The sequence below is a fragment of the Pristiophorus japonicus genome, chromosome 2 (assembly GCF_044704955.1).
Source record: "Pristiophorus japonicus isolate sPriJap1 chromosome 2, sPriJap1.hap1, whole genome shotgun sequence".
Lineage (NCBI taxonomy): Eukaryota > Metazoa > Chordata > Chondrichthyes > Pristiophoridae > Pristiophorus > Pristiophorus japonicus.
The window spans coordinates 73,343,678-73,366,945 of NC_091978.1; the positions used below are offsets into that span (position 1 = coordinate 73,343,678).

The window sequence follows — 23,268 nt, forward strand, 5'->3', positions numbered from 1 at the left end:
GAAGGGGCTTGACAAGATGGATACAGAGAGGATGTTTCCACTGATGGGGGAGCCTAGAATTAGAGGGCATAACCTTGGAATAAAGGGCTGCCCATTTAAAACAGAGATGAGGAGAAATTTCTTCTCTGAGTTGTGAATCTATGGAATTCGCTGTCTGAGAGCTGTGGAAGCTGGGACATTGAATAAATTTAAGACAGCAATAGACAGTTTCTTAAACGATATGGGGTTATGGGGAGTGGCAGAGAAGTGGAGCTGAGTCCATGATCAGATCAGCCATGATCTTATTGAATGGCGGTGCAGGCTCGAGGGGCCGTATGGCCTACTCCTATTTCTTATGTTCTTATGTACTTCTACAATACTGTTAGGTAGGGAGTTCCAGGATTTTAGACCATCGACAATCATGGAACTGTGATATATGTCTGAGTGAGGAATGGTGTGTGACTCGGAGGTAACCGTGTTCCCATGTGCCTGCTGCCCATGTCCTTCTAAGCTGTGTAAATGCCAGGTTTGGGAGATGCTGTTGAAGAAGCCTTGGTGAACTGCCGCAGTGCATCTTATGGTGTGCCGGTGGTGGTGTTTAAGTTAGGGGATGGGGTGCCGATCAAGCAGACTGCTTTGTCCTTAGTGTCGAGCTTCTTGTTTGTTGTTGCATCTGCGCCAGTCCAGGCAAGTGGAGTATAATTCCATCACACTCCTGACGTGTCTTGTCGGTGGTGGAGAGGCTTTGCCGAATCAGGAGGTGAGTCACTCGCCACAATGCCCTGCATCTGACCTGCTCTAGTAGCTATGACACTTATGTAGATGGCCCAGATGAGTTTCTCGATTACAGCTTGGCTAGATGCATAGATAGTTCTGGAGCACAGGTCTTCAGCACTACAACAGGGATGTTATCTGAATCTGTAGCTTTTACTTTGCCCAGTGCACTCACGTGGAGTAAATTAAACTGGCTGAAGACTGGCATCTGTGATGGTGGGGACCTTAGGAGCAGGCCAAGATGGATCATCCACTCAGCACTTGGCTGAAGATGCGAACGTTTCAGCCTTGTCTTTAGTATTCATGTGGTGGGCTTTGCCATCGTTGAGGATGGGAATATTCAAGGAGCCTCCAAGTCCCGTCAGTTGCTCAATTGTCCACTACCATTTGTGACTAGATGTGGCAGAACTGCAGAGGACTGATCTGTTGGTTGTGGGATTACTTAGCTCTGTTTGTAGCATGCTGCTTGCACTGTTTAGCATGTATATAACCTATGGTGTAGCTTCACCAGGTTGGCACCATATTTAGCTTGCATCTTGTTCTCCAAAATGCCATTGACCTGCTTGATCCTCATTATAGTGTACAGTGGAGTGCTATTTCTATATTTGACTGTCAACTGGATTTGTAACCCACAGTGTCCAATCTTTTCCTCTTGGTGGATCTGTTTTGCATTGTATTAGAGTGCAATAGAGCAGGAGAGCCATTCTGCTATACCTGGTTTCATCAGATAAGGAATGTCACTCCCTCTTTTAAGCATGGGTTTCTCAATAGGATCTTCTTTCCCTTGGAGCTGTTAATATAGATCATTTCCTTTTGAATTTTCTCTCATTTATTTTTCCTTTTGACTACTACTGTGGTTTTAATCAGTTTTCTCTTTTACCCCTCAATGAGCAATGTCCAGCACTGTTTTTTTTCACCTTCTACATTTGCGCTCCAAATTCTAATCCTTTCTTTTCTTGTAAGGGACGATGTTTCAATTTAAGAAATCCTGATTGCCAATACACAGTGCATTGAAGTTTGTATAATGATGCCAAGTTATTAAACAGGGAATTTTTGACTTGTTTATTTATATTTTATTACAGAGGTTGCAATATTGCTTTCGGCCCCAATGTCATAAGATCTGCTTTGTTTATATTGCCAGGAACAATTCACAGCATCAGAACAATATTCAAAAACATAACTTGAGCATGCACAATTGTTTTAAAGTCGCACTTCATGACTTTTTTTCAAGCTGCAGTATTTTTCCAGGGCCTGGAGAAAGTATAAGTGAAAAATCACTGAGTCTGTAATGATAGGTTAAGATGTTCTGTGCTGTGTGTAAAAATAGCAGCTTACTGCCTCTGGTGGTAATGCTTCTCTTATTGCCAAGGGTACTGGTGCCTCCAGAGGCATCAGTGAAACGCACCTCTATTGGTGGATCTCCATCAGTAAAGGCAGCAGTGCCATTGAAAGCAATACTGTGAAGAAAATGGGACATTAACTATTTATGTTTTCATAAGATCTTGCTTTTGTGTTAGTTACTGAGTTCTATTACAGTTTTGCAGCTAAAGGCTGTCTGATTTCTTGTCCTGACCTCACTTTAAGGGTTAGCAGTGGGTTCATGTTTCAATTATGCTCAAATTTTATTAGTTATCGGTTGCATACCTTATTCGTGTGTGCTGTTAATAAGTTAAGTCACAAATTTACATTGGGTATGGCTGGCTAACATCTTAAACAAGATGAGGAGAGCAGTGCACTTTATGGTCATTGTGACCATTTGATGAACATTTTAGACATATATGGAATCTGAAATAGTGTTTCTCATCCCTGTCGACATAACTATTTACAGACTCTGTGCTTAGTCTCTCCTTTTCACAATTTATGTGCTATCCCTTGGCAACATTGAACAGGAGTAGGGTAGATCAGCATGAAAAGTTCTTTTAGTGCTCACTGTTCTAAGATTGTAAACATACCCAATGCGGATAATTTTTCTGAGTATTTTTCTTGTGGGTCATTAACATTAGCAATAAATACCAGTTTATCTCACCTTCCAGCAAAATGCATGTAGAAATGATGGCTCTGATTTTAAAGGGGGGATGAGTACAGTGCTTGTGAGCCCCAAAGTGGGTGGCAAACGTGGCGAGTCCACGGACGTGGAGGGCCGTCAGGCCTCATTACCATAGATTTTCTCTCTGACCCCTGGCTGGCGGGAGCGAGAATTCAGCAGCAGGAGGCCATAGCCGAGACCTAGGTAAGTGGTGAGGGGGACTCTGGATTGGGTGGGGGGTGGGTGGGGAACGCAGGGAGCCTGGGGCAAGGGAGGTCTGCGCCTTCTGGCTCACAAGTAAACCTAAAAATAAATATAATTACTTACCTTGCTGGGCCTCTTCTGGCCCATGATCCAGCTCCCGACACAGATAGCCTGCCATTACTGCTCCCCCCCCCACTCAGGCCTCCAACTAAAATTGCAGATTCCAATGACGTCATCGTGCCTGGATCAATATATTTAAAATGGACCCCTCTGCCTTCCCCAAAAGAGCAGGTTACCATCGGGACATGGCAGGAAGGCAGCAGGATCAGAGGGGTTGGTTAAGTAACTGCCCTCGTTTTAACAGCCTCTCTGCCAGGCTCGCAGTGTTATAATCGGGCAGCAAAGTAGCTTCCTGTGCTTGTAGACTTTGTAGTGTTCAGTTATTGGAGACAATTATAAGAGCTGAGTGACTGCTGCGCAGAAGCCAACTGCGCATTAATCTGGAACCAGAAGCATATTGTTTGTGTTTTTTTTTACACAAGCCAGCTCCCTCACCAGCATTTTTTCATGGAGCCCACTCCTTCGCTGGCATTAACTTTTTTTTTAAAAAGAGCCAGAAGCGCACATGCACAAAATGCTTCTACACATCTTCCGGTTCGTTGGCAGTAGTCGCGTCCTTATGAGAAAATGGTACAATGAGAATCAGACATGAAGAATAAATGAAATGTGCAACACAAGAACATAAGAAATAGGAGCAGGAGTAGGTAATTGGCCCCTCCAGCCTGCTGTGCCATTTAATAAGATCATGGCTGATCTGATCTTGGGCTCAGCAACAAGCACCACCAGTAATTTATAGCCAACCTGTTCTACTTAGTTTGAGAAGAAACGTCTTAACTCAATCACATTCCTTTCTCTAATAATTCCCATAAAGTGAACTCAGCAGAGCGTTTGAGGAATGAATCTGTGCCAAATATATTATTGCTGGGTTCTAATGTAACTGGTGAATCCTAATTATAGAATCATAGAATTGTTAAAGCACAGAAGGAGGTCATTCGGCCCGTGCTGGGTCTCTGCAAGAGCACTTCAGCTAGTCCCATTCCCCTGCCTTTCCCCGTAAACCACATTTTTTTTTTCCTTCAGGTACTTATCCATTTCCCTGAATATAATTTTTTATATATTCTAAAATGTTTCTTAAAAATATGTATGCACTTGGTTTTTTAGGAAGGGGACGGAGAAATTAAATATTTCTCCATTTGTGGATTCTTCTCATTAAGATTTGGACTATTCCTTCATTGGAATGCCTGACAGGATCCCGGAAAAAGATAGTTATAACAAGAGTTTTGAAGTGAGTTACTGTAATGAGGTTTAACTCTTGAATTTTATTTTTACAACTAAATGGCAAAGTTGATTCACCAATAGTATCTCAATACAATACCCACTGAATTTTTTTAAAGCTTTAAATATATTTAATTGTGACAATTCTGTACAGTTAAAGTTATAAAGCTTACTGCAGCCAGTATTATCTTGGAATTTTAAACAACTTATAACGTACAGAAGTGAAGTTTGTACTTCACATCAGAAATTATCAAAATTATATATCGGGCTGGAAACTCCTCAACCTTGCGCCAGGTTTTTCGACGGAAAACGGTGAACCGGGAAATTCACTGCAGTCTTATGCCGACGTATTTTAAATACCGCTGGGGGGCAGACTGCCAGCGTGCAAGACTGGAAAAAGCGCTTTCGCCAGATATTTGGCTCGTAGGGCACCCGTAGATAGGATGAAAAAAAAACGTACGGGAAAAACCTTGCAGTTCTTAGAACAGCGGTAGGTATGAATACCTGCAAAAAAAGGTAAGTTAAAGTTTTTATTTTTTAATTCTTTTGCAGTGATTTGATAGAATAGGGACTTGTGAATGTTTTGTGATTTTTTTTTTTTTGTATTTTTCCCCCCTCCCTACACCCAACTCGAGCAGTATCAGCCTCGGAGAAAAGTTGCAGAAAATTTGCAGTTTACGCCACGAATCCTTGTGCAATGCTGATTTTTACCGTCTGCCGCATTTTTTTACGGAATGTTAGGCCTTGGAATCAAAGTGGAGTCATAGAGGTATTTTTGGCAGAAAAATACCGCAATGACCAAAAATGGAATTTCTAGCCCTAGATAGTGTTTTTGTATCTGGTCAATTTAGTAGTTGAAACATATTGAGAGATAGTGCTGAATCATTAAGCTAGCAGCAAATTATGACCAGTCAGGTTTCCTTAGCAACACAAATAGTCTACTATGACACATTCTCAGTAACAATGAGTGAAGTATGATGATATTTTACAGCAGTTATACAGGGGTCACTATAATTGGGCAATATCTTTGAAAACTGAGGTAGGGAATTAAGACCAGAGTAATTTTTAGCAGGGTCTAATATAATTTAGAATCATTATTTGCAGATTTGAAATAATTCTTACTGGTTTTTGTATTATACTGCATTAATTTTCTTTTTTTTCTTCTTCCTTTACTTGTTTTCTACTTCAAAATAGTTATGACATCTGGACAGACATCGAAACAGGTAAAGTTAAATTTTTGACTTAACACAGTGTATTGCTTTTAAAGACACCATGATGATTACTGCACTGTGGTTTTAAGCATGTTTCAAGATCGGGCCCTTCAACAACCTTATCAAATGTTTAACTTGAAAATCAGCCTTCATACCTATATTATTTCTATAAGTAATCATTTTAAGTTTTTAATGTTTTTATGAGAATGAGGTGCTAAAATATGATTCTAGGATAATCTCCAATGCGCTTAATTTTTCTCCTACACTTAGCTGGTGTCCTTCAGTCCTTGAGCCAGAGGATGTAATGGTCAAGACTTCCTAATAACAACTAGTATAATTGGCTGACAGACTATAATTCTAGTAGTGAATTGAGCTTTGCATGTTTTACTAAGATAATTCACCTGACCTAAAAGATGAAATGAAATAGTTCACGTATTTTCCAAGTTCAAAAATGGTGCTTTTTTTCATTAGCGATGTGTCAAGCATACACGGAAACCATCACCATAGGCAGTCCCTCGGAATCGAGGAAGACTTGCTTCCACTCTTAACATTTCTTTCGTGGCTGTACAGTCCAATGTCACAGTTGGGGTTATCCATGAGGGTCCTGGCATTCCAGGACCCGAACTTCATGTTAGAGGAGTGGGTGAGTTCTTTTAACGTGGGGTGGCCGTTGCACACCGGCTACCACACGGGCTTAGCTGAGCAAGGTCTTGGTCCAGTGGCAAGGGGGTCCAAGACGACTGGAGATCAGGCACTGCTATATGGGCCTAGTTGCCTACGGCGAGATGTTGGCAGCAGGCTCGGCGCTGGGTAGCGCCCTTGATGGTAGGTGGGCCGAGGCTTTGTTGGAGGCAGGCATTGGGAGGGTCAGTGGCCCACTGAGGTTCAGTGTGGGAGGGCAGGTCACCAGTGGGGAAGGAAAGCTCCAGTCGTCGCTGAAGGAGGGTAGGAGGCCAGCCGACCTGGTCGCCGTTGGGGAAGGTCTCCTGTCACCGCAGGAGGCCCAGACTTCGTCGTGGAAGAGAGGCCCATCTGCTGCTGCTGGAGGTGTTCCGATCGCTGCTGGAGGCGGGGTGGAGGCACGATAGCCAGGCCCAGTCGCCAACACCATGATGAAAAGTATCCAAACTAAGAAACCACGCCTTTATTTACTTTTGCCCAATATGGAGTGTGCATACCCTTCCTGTATAGGCACATCCCCTTTAGTAAGTCCAGAGAGCTTTTGGTACAGATTGCTACGTATCCAGGTTTACAGATCCGAAGGTTGTACAGGATTAACAGAGCAGCTTACCAGCAAAAAGAGCATTAATAAGTTTCCAGCTGTTCACCATCAGCCTATCTGTTTCCTTCAACTATATCATCCCTAATTTCCTTTTCCACTCTAAGGTGTTTGAACATGTAATCACCTCTCAGCCTATCTGTCTCAAAACTCTATTCAAATCCCTTCAATCCAGCTTTCATGCTACTCACTGCACTGAAAACAGCTCGGCCAACACCTCGAATTATATCCTCTATCAATGTGACTGCCATTTGTTATCCCTCCTTTGTCACCTTCACCTCTCCAGTGTTTCCTTTTGCCTCTGTAAAGCAGCCAGAGATGTTCCTCCTAAGTTAAAAGCACTACAAATTGGCGGTGGATGTGAAGGATCTGGGTTGACCAGAAGTCAAAAAGATTGATTTTGAAAAGGTTTTTAATAGAAACAAATAAATATATTGGACAGGCATGATCAGCTAGTCCATCTAGCTTGTCCCATATAGTTGTAATGCCTTGTCTAACAGTTCAAGAGACTCGCTACCCCCTAGGTGCATGTAGTCTCCTGGGAGAAATGTAAAACCAGATCAAAAACCCAAGGCCAATTTCTCTGATTTCACGAGATGATCAAAACTAGTCCAGGAGATCACATTAACCATGACCTATTATTAATTGGTACCTCTTGGCACTGGTCCAGCTCTCTTGAGAGTGCACAATGTACCAGCACCCACCGCACAAGCAGGCACCCTGTTCCGTAGGTCTACTATTCTTTGGGAGAAGAACCACCACCTAACCTTTTCTTCCCTTGCGTAATTTATACACATGGCCCCTCGTCATCCCCAACCAATCAAATTGAAATAATTTTTCAGTGGGCACACAATCAAATCCTTTCAGTATTATATGGACTTCAATCAAATTGTCTCTGAGAGAAGGTGAGGGAGAATTGGTGAGACGGAAGAGTTTAGGGAGGAAATTTCAGAGAGTAGGATCAAGGTGATTGATGGCTCTGCTCTCTGTGGTGAGTTGAAAGGCAGGGGGATTTACAAAAGTGCTGGCGGTGTAAGGCTCGACATGGTCACAGAGTGGTTGGGAAAACGCGAGGGATGAACTTGAAGACCAGAACAAGAATTTTAACTTCTATGTTTTGGGGGGGGGCAGAGAGGCAATGTAGATCAGTGAGGACAAAAGTGATACGTTAGAACTTGGTGTAGAATAGGTTATGGTCAACTAAGTTTGAAGTTTATGGAGGATGTGTGAGGCCTGTATGTCAACTTGAATCTGGAAGTGACAAAAGTGTGGATAATGATTTTTGTGGCAGTGGAGATGAGGTGAAGGTCATGTGGCAGGCAGTGATGGTTTTTTCAAGAGCATCAAAGATAGCGATGAAAGGAGGGGTTTAAGGAAATTGTCAGTGATGGAGGGCTAAAACAGAATAGAGGACCAATCTAAAAGTGAGGCTGAGGTTTTAAGGTTTTTGGTGGAGACTTTTTTCCATGGGTAGTTGGTGATGCGAGTAGAATTAGTTTGGGGGAGTGTGAATGGTGAGGGAGATGAGGAAATGAATAAATAGCATTGTCAGAAATTGGACTGTGGAAGCCATAAGCTTAGATTGTGGGAGTGGCCAAGGATATGGATAGGGAAACTTGTAAAGGATGAATTTTATGGAGATCAGAAGTGGATGAGGCTTTCCTAGTAGTTGCTGTCTGCCGAGCAAATATCGGAAACTCCTCGTAAGCAGCATGATAGGTGCTCGTTATTTGCCTAATGACCAGTTAGTGACTCTCATCCTTAGGAGGTGGGGAGAAAAGAGGCAGTTGGACTTGAACCCTCACTAGGAAAAGAGTACCAGTAACTTCATATAAGGCAGCATGGTGGGCAGTACAACTCGTCACAAGATTGCACAACTGAGAACAGCAGAAATGTGTGCAAGTGTCATTTCTTAAACTGGTCATCATCCTCCTGTAGAGATTATGGTAGAGATTCACATAGTAATAACAGATGAGAAAGATAATTTGACCATTCTTAATTCATTCATCCAAAAATATTCAATACCCCCTTTCCCATTAATCGCTTTTTAAATGATTTTAGGGCTTTTGCCTCCACTGTTCTGTCTGGAAGTCCATACCATATTATGGAGTCATAAAATGGTTAGAGCACAGAAGGTGGCCATTCGGACCATCGAGCCTATGCCGGCTCTCTGCAAGAGCACTTCAGCTAATCCCATTCCTCAGCCCTTTCCCCATAGCCCTGCAAATATTTTTCCTTTAGGTACTTATCCAATTCCCCTTTGAAAGCAGTGATTGAGTCAGCCTCTATCACACTTTCAGGCAGTGCATTCCAGATCCTAACCACTCGCTGTATAAAAAAGCTTTTTCTTATGTCGCCTTTGTTTTTTCTGCCAATCACCTTAAATCTGTGTCCTATGGTTCTCAACCCTCCCGCCAATGGGAACAGTTTTTCTCTATCTACTCTGTCTAGACCCCTTTTGAACACCTCTATCAAATCTCATCCCAACCTTCTCTGCTCTAAGGAGAACAACCCCAAATGATAACTTTGTCCCTGATTATCGTTTCTAAAAGCTTCCCTACAACTGAGGTTAAACTGACTGATCTGTAGTTACTAGATTTATCCTTGCATCCTTTTTTGAACAAGGGTGTAACATTTACAAATCTCCAGTCCTCTGGCACCACCCCGTATCCAAGGAGGATGGGAAGATTACAGTCATTACCTCTGCAATTTCCATCCTTACTTCACTCAGCATCCTAGGATGCATCCCATCTGGTCCTGGTGACTTACCTTCTTTAAGTACAGCTAGCATTTTTAGTACTTCCTCTTTATCAATTTTCATCCCTTCCACTATCTCAGCTAGTTCCTCTTTCATTGATTTTGGTAGCGTCTTCTTCCTTGTTGAAGACAGATGCAAAGTACTCATTTAGTACCTCAGCCATACCTTCTGTCTTCATACCTATGTCTCCATTTTGGTCCCTAATCGGCCCCACCTTGCCTCCCGTTTACGATTTATATGCCGATAGAAGACTTTTCCGTTAGCTGCCAATCTATTCTCATACTCTCTCTCTGCCCCTCTTATTTCTTTTTTACTTCCCCTCTGAACTTTGTATATTCCACCTGATTCTCACTTGTATTCTCAATCTGACACCTGTCATACTCCCCCTTTTTTCTGCTTCACCTTACTCTCTAACTCTTTCGTCATCCAGGGAACTCTGGCTTTGGTTGCTCTATCTTTCCCTCTCGTGGGAATGTACCTCAACTCTACCTGATCATCTCCCCTTTAAAGGCAGCCCATTGTTCAATTACAGTTTTGCCTGCCAATCTTTGATTCCAATTTATCCGGGTCAGATCTATTACCAATCAACTGAAATTGGCTTTCCTCCAATTAAGTATTTTTATTCTAGTTTGCTCCCTGTCCTTTTCCATAGCTAATCTAAACCTTAGGATACTGTGATCACTGTTCCCTAAATGTTCCCCTACTGACACTTGCCCTATTTGACCTGTCTTATTCCTGTGAACCAGATCCGGCAATCCCCCCTTCCTTGTTGGGCTGGAAACATACTGATCAAGAAAGTTCTCCTGAACAGACTTCTCTCTGCCCTTTAGACTACTACTATCCCAGTCTATATTAGGATAGTTGAAGTCCCCCATTATCAATTCTCTATAGTTCTTGTAATTTCCCTGCAAACTTGCTCCTCTATGTCCTTCACACTAGTTGGTGGCCTATAGAATACATCCAGTAGTGTAATGACACCTCTATTGTTTCTCAACTCTAACCAAATAGATTCTGTCCTTGACCCGTCCAGGACATCCTCTCTCTCCAGCACTGTAATATTCTCCTTTATCAATACTGCCACCCCACCTCCTTTCTTTCCTTCCCTATGTCCTGAACATCTTGATTCATAGAAACATAGAAAATAGTTGCAGGAGTAGGCCATTCGGCCCTTCGAGCCTGCACCACCATTCAATAAGATCATGGCTGATCATTCACCTCCGTACCCCTTTCCTGCTTTCCCTCCATACCCCTTGATCCCTTTAGCCATAAGGTATATTTAGTAGTCGATCCTCTGCTTTTCTGAGCCAGGTTTCCATTATCGCCATGACATCATATTCCCATGAGTCTATTTGTACCTGCAGTTCCCCAACCTTATTTACCACACTTTGTGCATTCGCACGTATACACTGTACATCTATCTTAGATCTTTTTGTATTCTCTTAGTCTGACCCCACCCAATGCCGTATAATTTCTTACTCTAGTGCTATCTGTTTCTCCCAGTCCTTTGTGCACCTTGTTTCTCCTTTCTAATTTCTAATGCTACATCCTGGTGCCCATCCCCCTGCTAAATTAGTTTAAACCCATATATTAATTAGGCTGTAAAGAAGAACTTTTGGGTATCCGTCTTAATGTCATAGTTTACTGCTTTCAACCTGTGTCCCCTTCTCCTACATTCCATTTATTTGAAAATAATATTGCGCTTTTTAAACTCTTGTATACCTCTTTTTAAAAAAAAAAAAGCACCTCTCAGGTGTTTCCCTTCTAGGTTGAGAATATAGTTTCTTCAATCTCTCTTCAGAACTCAGACCCCTAACACTAGCTATCATCCTCATACCGGTTCTCTGCACTGCCACCAGTGCTTGAATGTCTCCTTTTCTAGTCTGTTTTTAACCAATTGGTTATGAGTCTGGGTAAAATTTCTTGGTTCCCTATTTTAGCAAACTTCTTTACTTTAATGGGTTAACAACTTTTTTAAAATGGCATCGAGGACTTTCACCCAATGGTATGAACGAACTAGATAGGTAATAAGTAACTTTTATTTTAGCATTTTCTACTGCACTTTAATTGTCGAAGATATTTTACTCGTGCGATAATGCTTGCTGCCCTCTCCCTGTTTTGCCAGTATGTGCAAAAATGGGAGGGAGAGAACTGTATCACTCCACTGCTGATTTTATTTGTTTCAAAAATTATTTAATTTATACACCTGATTTAAAGCTACAGTGGGGCAAGACTCCAAATAAAAACTTTCAGAAAAATGATGGAGGTGTGAGGGGAAAGACAAAAAAAAAATTTCTGTCTCACGCATGTCGCTGATGGTCTAGATTCTTTCTGTAAAGTGCCTAATCGAAAGATGAGGTGCTGTTCCTCGAGTTTACATTGAACTTCATTGGAACAGTGTAAAAGGCCAAGGACCGAGAGGTCAGAGTGGGAGTGGAGCGGGGTCGGTAGAAAATCAGGGGAGGGGAGAGAGAAAGGGGGGGTGGGTGGTCGGTGAAGGGACAATGACGCCTGGCCACAGGATCGTGGTGGAGGGAAGGGAGAGAAGATCCATGGCCGGCCTCCACGTCATTGCTTGGGGATTGCCGTGATGGCGGGGGTGGGGGAGGAGGGCGAGGCGATCGGAGGCCTCGTGAGGGGGTGGGGGGGCGAGGCGGTCGGAGGCCTCGTGAAGGGGGGGGGGAGGCAATCGGAGGCCTCGTGAAGGGGTCTCTGATTGCGGTAGGCATAAAGGCACTTACCTCCTGGATCCAGCAGTCCCCACCTTGCTGTAATTGCTGGGATTCGCCAATTGTGCAAAAACCCATCCACATGCAGTTAGAAACAAAATGGAGGTTAAAAAGATTCAGGGTTCAGGTCGAGATCTCGATTTTTAACAATTTAACCACCCCCACAGTCCAAACCCACCCGTTCGTTTAAGTTAAACTTCCCCCACCCCCGTCCACCCCCTTTATTTCCAGAACGTCAATTTAGCCAAAAAATGTAATGTCCTGTGATTTGAATATCTCGCATCTATCATGCATGGTGAACTTTCCCTCCTACCTTTCTGCATGGAACTCTCAAGCATGCATTGGTTGTTTTATATTGTTTTAAATAGTAATAGGTGCTATTTTATCTGGACATTATCTTGGAGGCCTGTTGGGAGTTTTGAGGTTATTTCATTTGTCCAGTTCAATATTTATGGGGCCATTGCATATTATAGCGTACAACTGATTTTCACACTTCTGAATACCTGCTTGAGGAGTGGATATAAATAATGTGGCACATTTTTTTTTTTCAACAACTTAATTCCTTGGTCATGACATGATGTAAAATAGCTTAGTTACTTGGCATTTACTCTGGTTTAACTTGAGTTGCAAGTATGTTTGCCAGTGTACCTTGAAACAGAGGCAAACTGCACAAAAATCTATATTAGAAAGAAAAAAATCAAATTTCGTATTGCTAAAATATTATGAGTTCTCACTAGGCTTTGCTGACAAAGAGAAACGTTAAAAAAAAAAAAATTTGTAAACATCAGCTAATAACCGAAGAAGAAAATATTATCCCAGCGCAGCATGTGTTTAATATCCCAACGAGCAGGAAGAGTTGCATTGTCTTGTGCATGTGCTGGATCTCTGGCTGTCAGGTGGTTCCCAGGAACTGTATTTGCTTATAGCAGAGATGTGCATTTTGTTACTTGATATCGGTTGTTGCATCAGGTATCCATACATATGGAATAAGCCAGATGGAGATGGTGAAGTATGGAGGGGAAGGAGGTTGGGTTCCAAGTCCAGGGTGTTCAAAGGCATGGCAGGGTGCATTGTGGTTATGAAATGGACAAAAAAAGTTTTTGGAGCCAAGTTTATATGTAAATTTAGATTTTTCTTTTATATTTCCTCACCCATAAGTTATTTTTCATGCATTTATGATATAAATTTTAATTTTTTAGGAGTATACAGTCATGGGGGTAGTGAAACCAATATGGTCACTTAAAGCAGCTTGACTTTATTTTCCAGTGATTTATAAGAGAATGGAATATTTTTTATCTCATTCATTTTTATCTTTATCTTTCCATCTTTTCCTTTCTATCTCTCTTTATTTGAATATTACTCATAGGATCAGTTGATATGGACTTCTCTCTGGCTTGGGCTAGATTGATAAATATCTGAGTCTCCTTCCCCTCATATCGCACAGCTTATTTGCGCATTCAAATTTGTCTCCCTTCAATTAAAATTTCTTCTACCTCATTGTTCATACACAGATTTTTCACTTTCATGAAACAGCAAGCCATCAGAACTAATCTGCAATATAAACCAAAATTTATAGGTAAAATGTACATTGGTAAGGTACTTTATTTTTCATTTCATTTAAAGTCCTATTCACCCATCAGTTAGTCACCCTGTCCTTTCCTCCGTGATCGCTTTCTAAAGCCTGAACTTTCTTCACTTTGAGCCGAGACTCGGGACAAAGTTCTCCACTCTGTTTTCACTGCTAGAAAATATTTTAATGTAACATCACTAGCAGTTTCCTTCTCTTATCCCTCCCTAATACTCTCATAACTCTGTTACAAATTGGTTACGCCGTGCAGACTTTCTCTGTTTCAGTGAAGTTAGTTGCTCCCGTCAGTGGATCCTTTGCCTGCCAGAGTTGAATCTCACTGCTCAACATCTACCTACATGATGAGGTAACTTAGGGATGCAAATTTGGTATCCCTTCAGTCCTTGTGATCTGAAACGGCTATTCATGCCTTTCAGGTATGCCCTCCATGTGCTACTCCAATCTGAAAAATAGCCTGTTGACTTGAGGCCAAATATAAATTGTTTATCTGCTTTGCTGCACAGCAAGTGAACAGACAAAGCAACAGTTTTGTTCGGACTTACTTAATTTAATCTGTATAATTTTCTTTTGCATAATACAAAAATAATGAACATGCGAAACTTTCCCACATCGGCGAGGATGTCACATTAGCAGTCAATAGTCCCATCTACAACCTTACCCACTCCTTCCACCCACCTTCTGAATGCTCTCCAACACTACTACCTCAGAGGTGTTCCTCTTGTATAACTAAGATATGAAGACAAACATCAACGAAAAGAAAACACTCCAACTCACGTCTTCTACATTCTGGAATTAACACATTTTTCTTCTCTTAATGTTGAATTGAAATCGCCATACGGCAATCCCTTAGTGTCTAGCCTCTGTGCTCGCTTAAATATTCTAATTCTCCTGTGAATTGGTTTCCCTGTTGCAGGAGCCTCAGAGGTGAAAAGCTAATGATCATCCACTGAGGACACTTGAGATGGCTGTGGTTGCGACCTTGAGCAGCTCTGGCTGTTGAGGACATAGCTGCAGACTGCTATGTTTCAGTGTCGGACAGGGCAGACTGCACCAGCTCTGGAGCATCCGTGATGTTGAGGATGCCGTGAATAGCATGTTTAGTGAGTTGGTCATACCGCAGGTAAAGGTTACACAGACAGATAGGGAATGGGCGACCAACAGGAAGAGCAGCGGAAGGAAGGTAATGCAGAGGTCCCCTGCGGTCATCCGCCTCCAAAACAGATACACCGCTTTGGGTACTGTTGGGGGAGGATGACTCATCAGGGGAGGGCAGCAGCAGCCAAGTCCATGGCACCATGGGTGGCTCTGCTGCACAGGAGGGCAGGAAAAAGAGTGGGAGAACTATAGTGGTAGGGGATTCTATTGTAAGGAAAATAGATAGGTGTTTCTGCGGCCGCAATCGAGACTCCAAAATGGTATGTTGCCTCCCTGGTGCAAGGGTCAAGGATGTCTCGGAGTGGTTGCAGGACATTTTGGAGGGGGAGGGTGAACAGCCAGTTGTCGTGGTGAATATAGGTACCAAAGATATAGATAAAATCGGGATGAGGTCCTACAAGCTGAATTTCGGGAGCTATGAGTTGAATTAAAAAGTAGGACCTCAAAGGTAGTAATCTCAGGATTGCTACCAGTGCCACATGGAAGTCAGAGTAGGAATCGCAGGATAGCTCAGATGAATGCGTGGCTTGAGGAGTGGTGCAGAAGGGAGAGATTCAAATTCCTGGGACATTGGAACCGGTTCTAGGGGAGGTGGGACAAGAACAAACCGGACGGTCTGCACCTGGGCAAGATCGGAACCAGTGTCCTAGGGCAAGTGTTTGCTAGTGCTTTTGGGGAGGGGATAAACTAATATGGCAGGGGGATGGGAACCTTTGCTATGCAGGCAGACAGAGGGAAATAGAATGGGGGCAGAAGCAAAACATAGAAAGAATAAAAGTAAAAGTGGAGGGCAGAGAAACCCAAGACAAAAATCAAAAAGGGCCACATTACAGCAAAATTCTATAGGGGCAAAGTGTGTTAAAAAGACAAGCCTGAAGGCTCTGTGCCTCAATGCGAGGAGTATCTGTAATAAGGTAGACAAATTAACTGTACAGGCAGCAGTTAATGAATATGATATAATTGGCATCACGGAGCCATGGCTCCAGGGTGACCAAGGCTGGAAACTCAACATCCAGGAGTATTCTACATTCAGGAAGAATAGACAGAAATGAAAAGGAGGTGAGGTAGCGTTGCTGGTTAAAGAGGAAATTAATGCAATAGTAAGGAAGGTCATTAGCTTGGATGATGTGGAATCTGTATGGGTGGAGCTCTGGGATACCAAAGGGCAGAAAACCCTAGTGGCAGTTGTGTACAGATCACCAAACAGTAGTAGTGAGGTTGGGCACAGCCTCAAACAAGAAATTAGGGATGCGTGCAATAAAGGTACAGCAGTTATGATGGATGACTTTAATCTACATATAGATTGGGCTAACCAAACTGGTAACAATACAGTCGAGGAGGATTTCCTGGAGTGTATTAGGGATGGTTTTCCAGACCGATATGTCGAGGAACGAACTAGAGGGCTGGCCATCCTAGACTGGCTGATGTGTAATGAGAAAGGACTAATTAGCAATCTTGTGCGAAGCCCCTTGGGGAAGAGTGACCATAATATGGTAGAATTCCTTTTTAAGATGGAGAGTGACACAGTTAATTCAGAGACTAGGGTCCTGAACTTAAGGAAAGGTAACTTCAATGGTATGAGACGTAAATTGGCTAGAATAGACTGGCAATGATACATAAAGGATTGACGGTGGATAGGCAATGGCAAACATTTAAAGATTGCATAGATGAACAACAATTGTACATCCCTGTCTGGAGTAAAAATAAAACGGGGAAGGTGGCTCAACCGTGGCTAACAAGGGAAATTAAGGATAACGTTAAATCCAAGGAAGAGACATAAATTGGCCAGAATAAGAAGCAAAACTGAGGACTGGGAGAAATTTAGAATTCAGCAGAGGAAATAGAGTATGAGAGGAAGCTTGCCGGGAACATAAAAACTGACTGCAAAAGCTTCTATAGATAATGTGAAGAGAAAAAGATTAGTGAAGACAAACGTAGGTCCCTTGCAGTCAGATTCAGGTGAATTTATAATGGGGGAAAAAAGAAATGGCAGACCAGTTGAACAAATACTTTGGATCTGTCTTCACGAAGGAAGACACAAATAACCTTCCGGAAGTACTAAGGGATCGAGGGTCCAGTGAGAAGGAGGGATTGAAGGAAATCCTTATTAGGCGGGAAATTGATGTGATTGAAGGCCGATAAATCCACAGAGCCTGATAGTCTGCACCCCAGAGTACTTAAGGAAGTGGCCCGAGAAATACTGGATGCATCGGTGATCATTTTCCAACAGTCTATCAACTCTGGATCAGTTCCTATGGACTGAAAGGTATTGAATGTAACACCACCTTTTAAAAAAGGAGGGAGAGAGAAAACGGGTAAGTATAGACCGGTTAGCCTGACATCAGTAGTGGGGAAAATGTTGGAATTAATTATTAAAGATGAAATAGCAGTGCATTTGGAAAGCAGTGACAGGATCGGTCCAAGTCAGCATGCATTTATGAAAGAAAAGAAAGGAAAGATAGATTACGAAAGTAAACTTGTGCAAAACATAAAAACAGATAGTAAAAGCTTTTACAGATATATAAAACGGAAAAGAGTGACTAAAGTAAATGTTGGTCCCTTCGAAGATGAGAAGGGGGATTTAATAATGGGAAATGTGGAAATGGCTGAGACCTTAAACAATTATTTTGCTTCGGTCTTTACAGTGGAAGACACAAAAACCATGCCAAAAATTGCTGGTCACGGGAATGTGGGAAGGGAGGACCTTGAGACAATCACTATCACTAGGGGGGTAGTGCTGGACAGGCTAATGGGACTCAAGGTAGACAAGTCCCCTGGTCCTGATGAAATGCATCCCAGGTTATTAAGAGATGGCAGAAGTTATAGCAGATGCATTCGTTATAATCTACCAAAATTCTTCTGGTCTCTGGGGAGGTACCAGCGGATTGGAAAGCAGCTAATGTAACGCCTCTGTTTAAAAAAAGGGGGCAGACAAAAGGCAGGTAACTATAGGCCGGTTAGTTTAACATCTGTAGTGGGGAAAATGCTTGAAACTATCATTAAGGAAGAAATAGCGGGACATCTGGATAGGAATAGTGCGATCAAGCAGACGCAACATGGATTCATGAAGGGGAAATCATGTTTAACTAATTTACTGGAATTCTTTGAGGATATAACGAGCATAGTGGATAGAGGTGTACTAATGGATGTGGTGTATTTAGATTTCTAAAAGGCATTCGATAAGGTGCCACACAAAAGGTTACTGCAGAAGATAAAGGTACGCGGAGTCAGAGGAAATGTATTAGCATGGATAGAGAATTGGCTGGCGAACTGAAAGCAGAGAGTCGGAATAAATGGGTCCTTTTCGGGTTGGAAATCGGTGGTTAGTGGTGTGCCACAGGGATCGGTGCTGGGACCATAACTGTTTACAATTTATATAGATGACCTGGAAGAGGGGAGAGAGTGCAGTGTAACAAAATTTGCAGATGGCACTGTGTAGAGCACACAGAGGCTGCAAAGAGATTTAGATAGGTTAAGCGAATGGGCTAAGATTTGGCAGATGGAATACAATGTCGGAAAGTGTGAGGTCATCCACCTTGGGGAAAAAAAACAGTAAAAGGGAATATTATTTGAATGGGGAGAAATTACAACATGCTGCGGTGCAGAGGGACCTGGGGGTCCTTGTGCATGAAACTCTTTTGAGTTCCTTGTGCATGAATCCCAAAAAGTTAGTTTGCAGGTGCAGCAGTTAATCAGGAAGGCGAATGGAATGTTGGCCTTCATTGCGAGAGGGATGGAATACAAAAGCAGAGAGGTCCTGCTGCAACTGAAAAGGGTATTGGTGAGGCTGCACCTGGAGTACTGCGTGCAGTTTTGGTCACCTTACTTGAAGGATATACAAGCTTTGGAGGGGATACAGAGACGAATCACTCGGCTGATTCTGGAGATGAGGGTTTACCTTATGATGATGGATTGAGTAGACTGGGTCTTTACTCGTTGGAGTTCAGAAGGATGAGGGGTGATCTTATAGAAACATTTAAAATAATGAAAAGGATAGACAAGATGGAGGCAGAGAAGTTGTTTCCACTGGTCGGGGAGACTAGAACTAGGGGGCACAGCCTCAAAATACGGGGGAGCCAATTTAAAACCGAGTTGAGAAGGAATTTCTTCTCCCAGAGGGTTGTGAATCTGTGGAATTCTCTGCCCAAGGAAGCAGTTGAGGCTTGCTCATTGAATGTATTCAAGTCACAGATAGATCGATTTTTAACCAATAAGGGAATTAAGGGTTACGGGGAGCGAGCGGGTAAGTGGAGCTGAGTCCACGGCCAGATCAGCCATGATCTTGTTGAATGGTGGAGCAGGCTCGAGGGGCTAGATGGCCTTTTCTTGTTCCTAATTCTTATGTTCTTATGAAAGGGAAATCATGCTTGACAAATCTGGAATTTTTTGAGGATGTAACTAGTACAGTAGACAAGGGAGAACCAGTGGATGTGGTGTATTTGGACTTTCAAAAGACTTTTGACAAGGTCACACACCAGAGATTGGTGTGCAAAATTAAAGCATTATTGGGGATAATGCACTGACGTGGATAGAGAACTGGTTGGCAGACAGGAAACAGAGTCGGGTTAAACGGGTCCTTTTCAGAATGGCAGGCAGTGACTAGTGGGGTGCCGCAGGGCTCAGTGCTGGAACCCCAGCTATTTACAAAATACATTAATGATTTAGATGAAGGATTTGAGTGTAATATCTCCAAGTTTGCAGATGACACTAAGCTGGGTGGGGGTGTGAGCTGTGAGGAGGACACTTCGAGGCTGCAAGGTGACTTGGACAGGTTAGGCGAGTGGGCAAATGCATGGCAGATGCAGTATAATATGGATAAATGTGAGGTTATCCACTTTGGCAGCAAAAACACGAAGGCAGAATATTATCTGAATGGTGGTAGATTAGGAAAAGGGGAGGTGCAACGAGACCTGGGTGTCATGGTGCATCAGTCATTGAAAGTTGGCATGCAGGTACAGCAGGTGGTGAAGAAGGCAAATGGTATGTTGGCCTTCATAGCTGGGGGATTTGAGTATAGGAGCAGGGAGGTCTTACTGCAGTTGTACAGGGCCTTGGTAAGGCCTCACCTGGAATATTGTGTTCAGTTTTGGTCTCCTAATCTGAGGAAGGACGTTCTTGCTATTGAGGGTGTCATGTATTTCACCATCTTGCAATGACTATAAGTATGTAACTGTAACTCATGCATACTGTACCTGTACCTTTGTAATGCACACCCTGACCACAGAGAGTGAGCTCCTCACCTGGGCTTCCAGGAATAAAATGGGAGATCCCACCCAGGATCAAGATTCTTCAGTCCTGGAAATAAAGTGAAGGTCACAGAGTGACCGTGTCTGATATATCCATGCCTCGTGTGAGTTTGTAACAAGGTGCAGAGACATTACAGAGGGAGTGCAGCGAAGGTTCACCAGACTGATTCCCGGGATGGCAGGACTGACATATGAGGAGAGACTGGATCGACTGGGCCTGTATTCACTGGAATTTTGAAGGATGAGAGGAGATCTCATCGAAACACACAAAATTCTGAAGTAGCTGGACAGGTTAGATGCAGGAAGAATGTTCCCGATGTTGGGGAAGTCCAGAACCAGGGGACACAGTCTAAGAAACATAGAAACATAGAAAATAGATGCAGGAGTAGGCCATTCGGCCCTTCTAGCCTGCACCGCCATTCAATGAGTTCATGGCTGAACATTCAACTTCAGTACCCCATTCCTGCTTTCTCGCCATACCCCTTGATCCCCCTAGTAGTAAGGACCTCATCTAACTCCTTTTTGAATATATTTAGACAATTGGCCTCAACAACTTTCTGTGGTAGAGAATTCCACAGGTTCACCACTCTCTGGGTGAAGAAGTTCCTCCGCATCTCGGTCCTAAATGGCTTACCCCTTATCTTTAGACTGTGACCTCTGGTTCTGGACTTCCCCAACATTGGGCACATTCTTCCTGCATCTAACCTGTCTAACCCCGTCAGAATTTTAAATGTTTCTATGAGGTCCCCTCTCATTCTTCTGAACTCCAGTGAATACAAGCCCAGTTGATCCAGTCTTTCTTGATAGGTCAGTCCCGCCATCCCGGGAATCAGCCTGGTGAACCTTCGCTGCATTCCCTCAATAGCAAGAATGTCCTTCCTCAGGGGTAAGCCCTTTAGGACTGAGATGAGGAGAAACTTCTTCAATTAGAGTTGTTAACCTGTGGAATTCCCTACCGCAGAGAGTTGTTGATGCCAGTTCATTGGATATATTCAAGAGGGAATTAGATATGGCGGCTAAGGGGATCAAAGGGTATGGAGAGACAGCAGGAAAGGGGTACTCGGGTGAATGATCAGCCATTATCTCATTGAATGGTGGTGCAGGCTCGAAGAGCCGAATGTCCTACTCCTGCAACTATTTTCTATATTTCTATGTGTGAAACCAACAAAGGTACTGGATGAGAGTTTTGCAGGGGAGCAGGCATACTGTCTTTCCTGAGAGGATGGCATGAGCCTCATCCATGGAGCCAGTGCTCCTGTCATAGGGCTGCGCCTCTACATGTCCACTGCTTTCTGGGGCGAAAAAAGATTGTGAAGGAGTGTGTCGTGAACATCAGGAATAGGAATAGGCCATACGCCCCCTCGAGCTTGCTCCGCCATTCAATATGATCATGGCTGATCTGATCATGGACTCAGCTCCACTTCCCTGCATGCCCTTTTCACCCCTTATCCCCTTATCGTTTAAGAAACTCTTTGTTTCTGTCTTAAATTTATTCAATGTCCCAGCTTCCACAGCTCTCTGAGATGACAAATTCCACAGGTTTACAACCCTCTGAGAGAAAAAATTTCTCCTCATCTCTGTTTTAAATGGGCGGCCCCTTATTCTAAGATCATGCCCTCTAGTTCTCGTCTCCCCCATCATTAGAAACATCCTCTCTCCATCCACCTTGTCAAGCCCCTCATAATCTTACACGTTTCAATAAGATCACCTCTCATTCTTCTGAATTCCAATGAGTGGAGGCCCAACCTATTCAACCTTTCCTCATAAGTCAACCTCCTCATCCCCGGAATCAACCAAGTGAATCTTCTCTGAACTGCCTCCAAAGTAAGTATATCCTTTCGTAAATATGGAAACCAAAACGGCACGCAGTATTCCAGGTGTGACCTCACCAATACCTTATATAGTTGTAGCAAAACTTCCCTGTTTTTATACTCCATCCCCTTTGCAATAAAGGCCAAGATTCCATTTGCCTTCCTGATCACTTGCTGTACCTGCATACTATCCTTTTGCGTTTCATGCACAAGTACCCCCAGATCCCGCTGTACTGCGGCACTTTGCAATCTTTCTCCATTAAATAATAACCTGCTCTTTGTTTTTTTCTGCCAAATTGCATGACATCACACTTTCCGACATTATACTCTATCTGCCAAATTTTTGCCCACTCACTTAGCCTGTTTATGTCCTTTTGCAGATTTTTTTGCGTCCTCCTCACACATTGCTTTTCCTCCTCCCATCTTTATATCGTCAGCAAACTTGGCTACATTACACTCAGTCCTTTCTTCAGTGTCATTAATATAGATTGGAAATAGTTGGGGTCCCAGCACTGATCCCTGCAGCACCCCATTAGTTACTGGTTGCCAATCAGAGAATGAACCATTTATCCCGACACTCTGTTCTCTGTTAGTTAGCCAATCCTCTATCCATGCTAATATATTACCCCCGTGAACTTTTATCTTGTGCAGTAACCTTTTATGTTGCACCTTGTCGAATGCCTTCTGGAAGTCCAAATTCACCACATCCAATGGTTCCCCTTTATCCACCCTGTTCGTTACCTCCTCAAAGAATTCCAGCAAATTTTTCAAACATGACTTACCCTTCATAAATCCATGTTGACTCTGCCTGACCGAATTTTGCTTTTCCAAATGTCCTGCTACTGCTTCTTTAATAATGGACTCCAACATTTTCCCAACTACAGATGTTAGGCTAACTGGTCTATAGTCTCCAGCTTTTTGTCTGGCTCCTTTTTTAAATAGGGGCATTACATTTTCAGTTTTCCAATCTGCTGGGACGTCCCCAGAATCCAGGGAATTTTGGTAAATTACAACCAATGCATCCACAATCCCTGCTGCTGCTTCTCAAGATCCTAGGATGCAAGCCATCAGGTCCAGGGGATTTATCCGCCTTTAGCCCCATTATGTTACTGAGTACCACCTCCTTAGTCATTGTGATTGTGTTAAATTCCTCTTCCCCCCCCCGCCCCCCCATAG

At 43.0% G+C, this 23,268-nt stretch overlaps 1 protein-coding gene across 3 annotated transcripts in view; it reads left to right on the forward strand.

Annotated features, from left to right (window-relative positions):
• The window catches only part of rai14 (retinoic acid induced 14), a 386,053-nt gene that overhangs the window by 304,493 nt on the left and 58,292 nt on the right, over positions 1-23,268 (forward strand). For all 3 annotated transcript variants that reach the window (XM_070867929.1, XM_070867946.1, XM_070867937.1), the window contains exon 10: positions 5,513-5,541. In XM_070867929.1, coding sequence (XP_070724030.1) covers positions 5,513-5,541 — 29 coding nt within the window. The remainder of the gene's footprint in view (positions 1-5,512; positions 5,542-23,268) is intronic.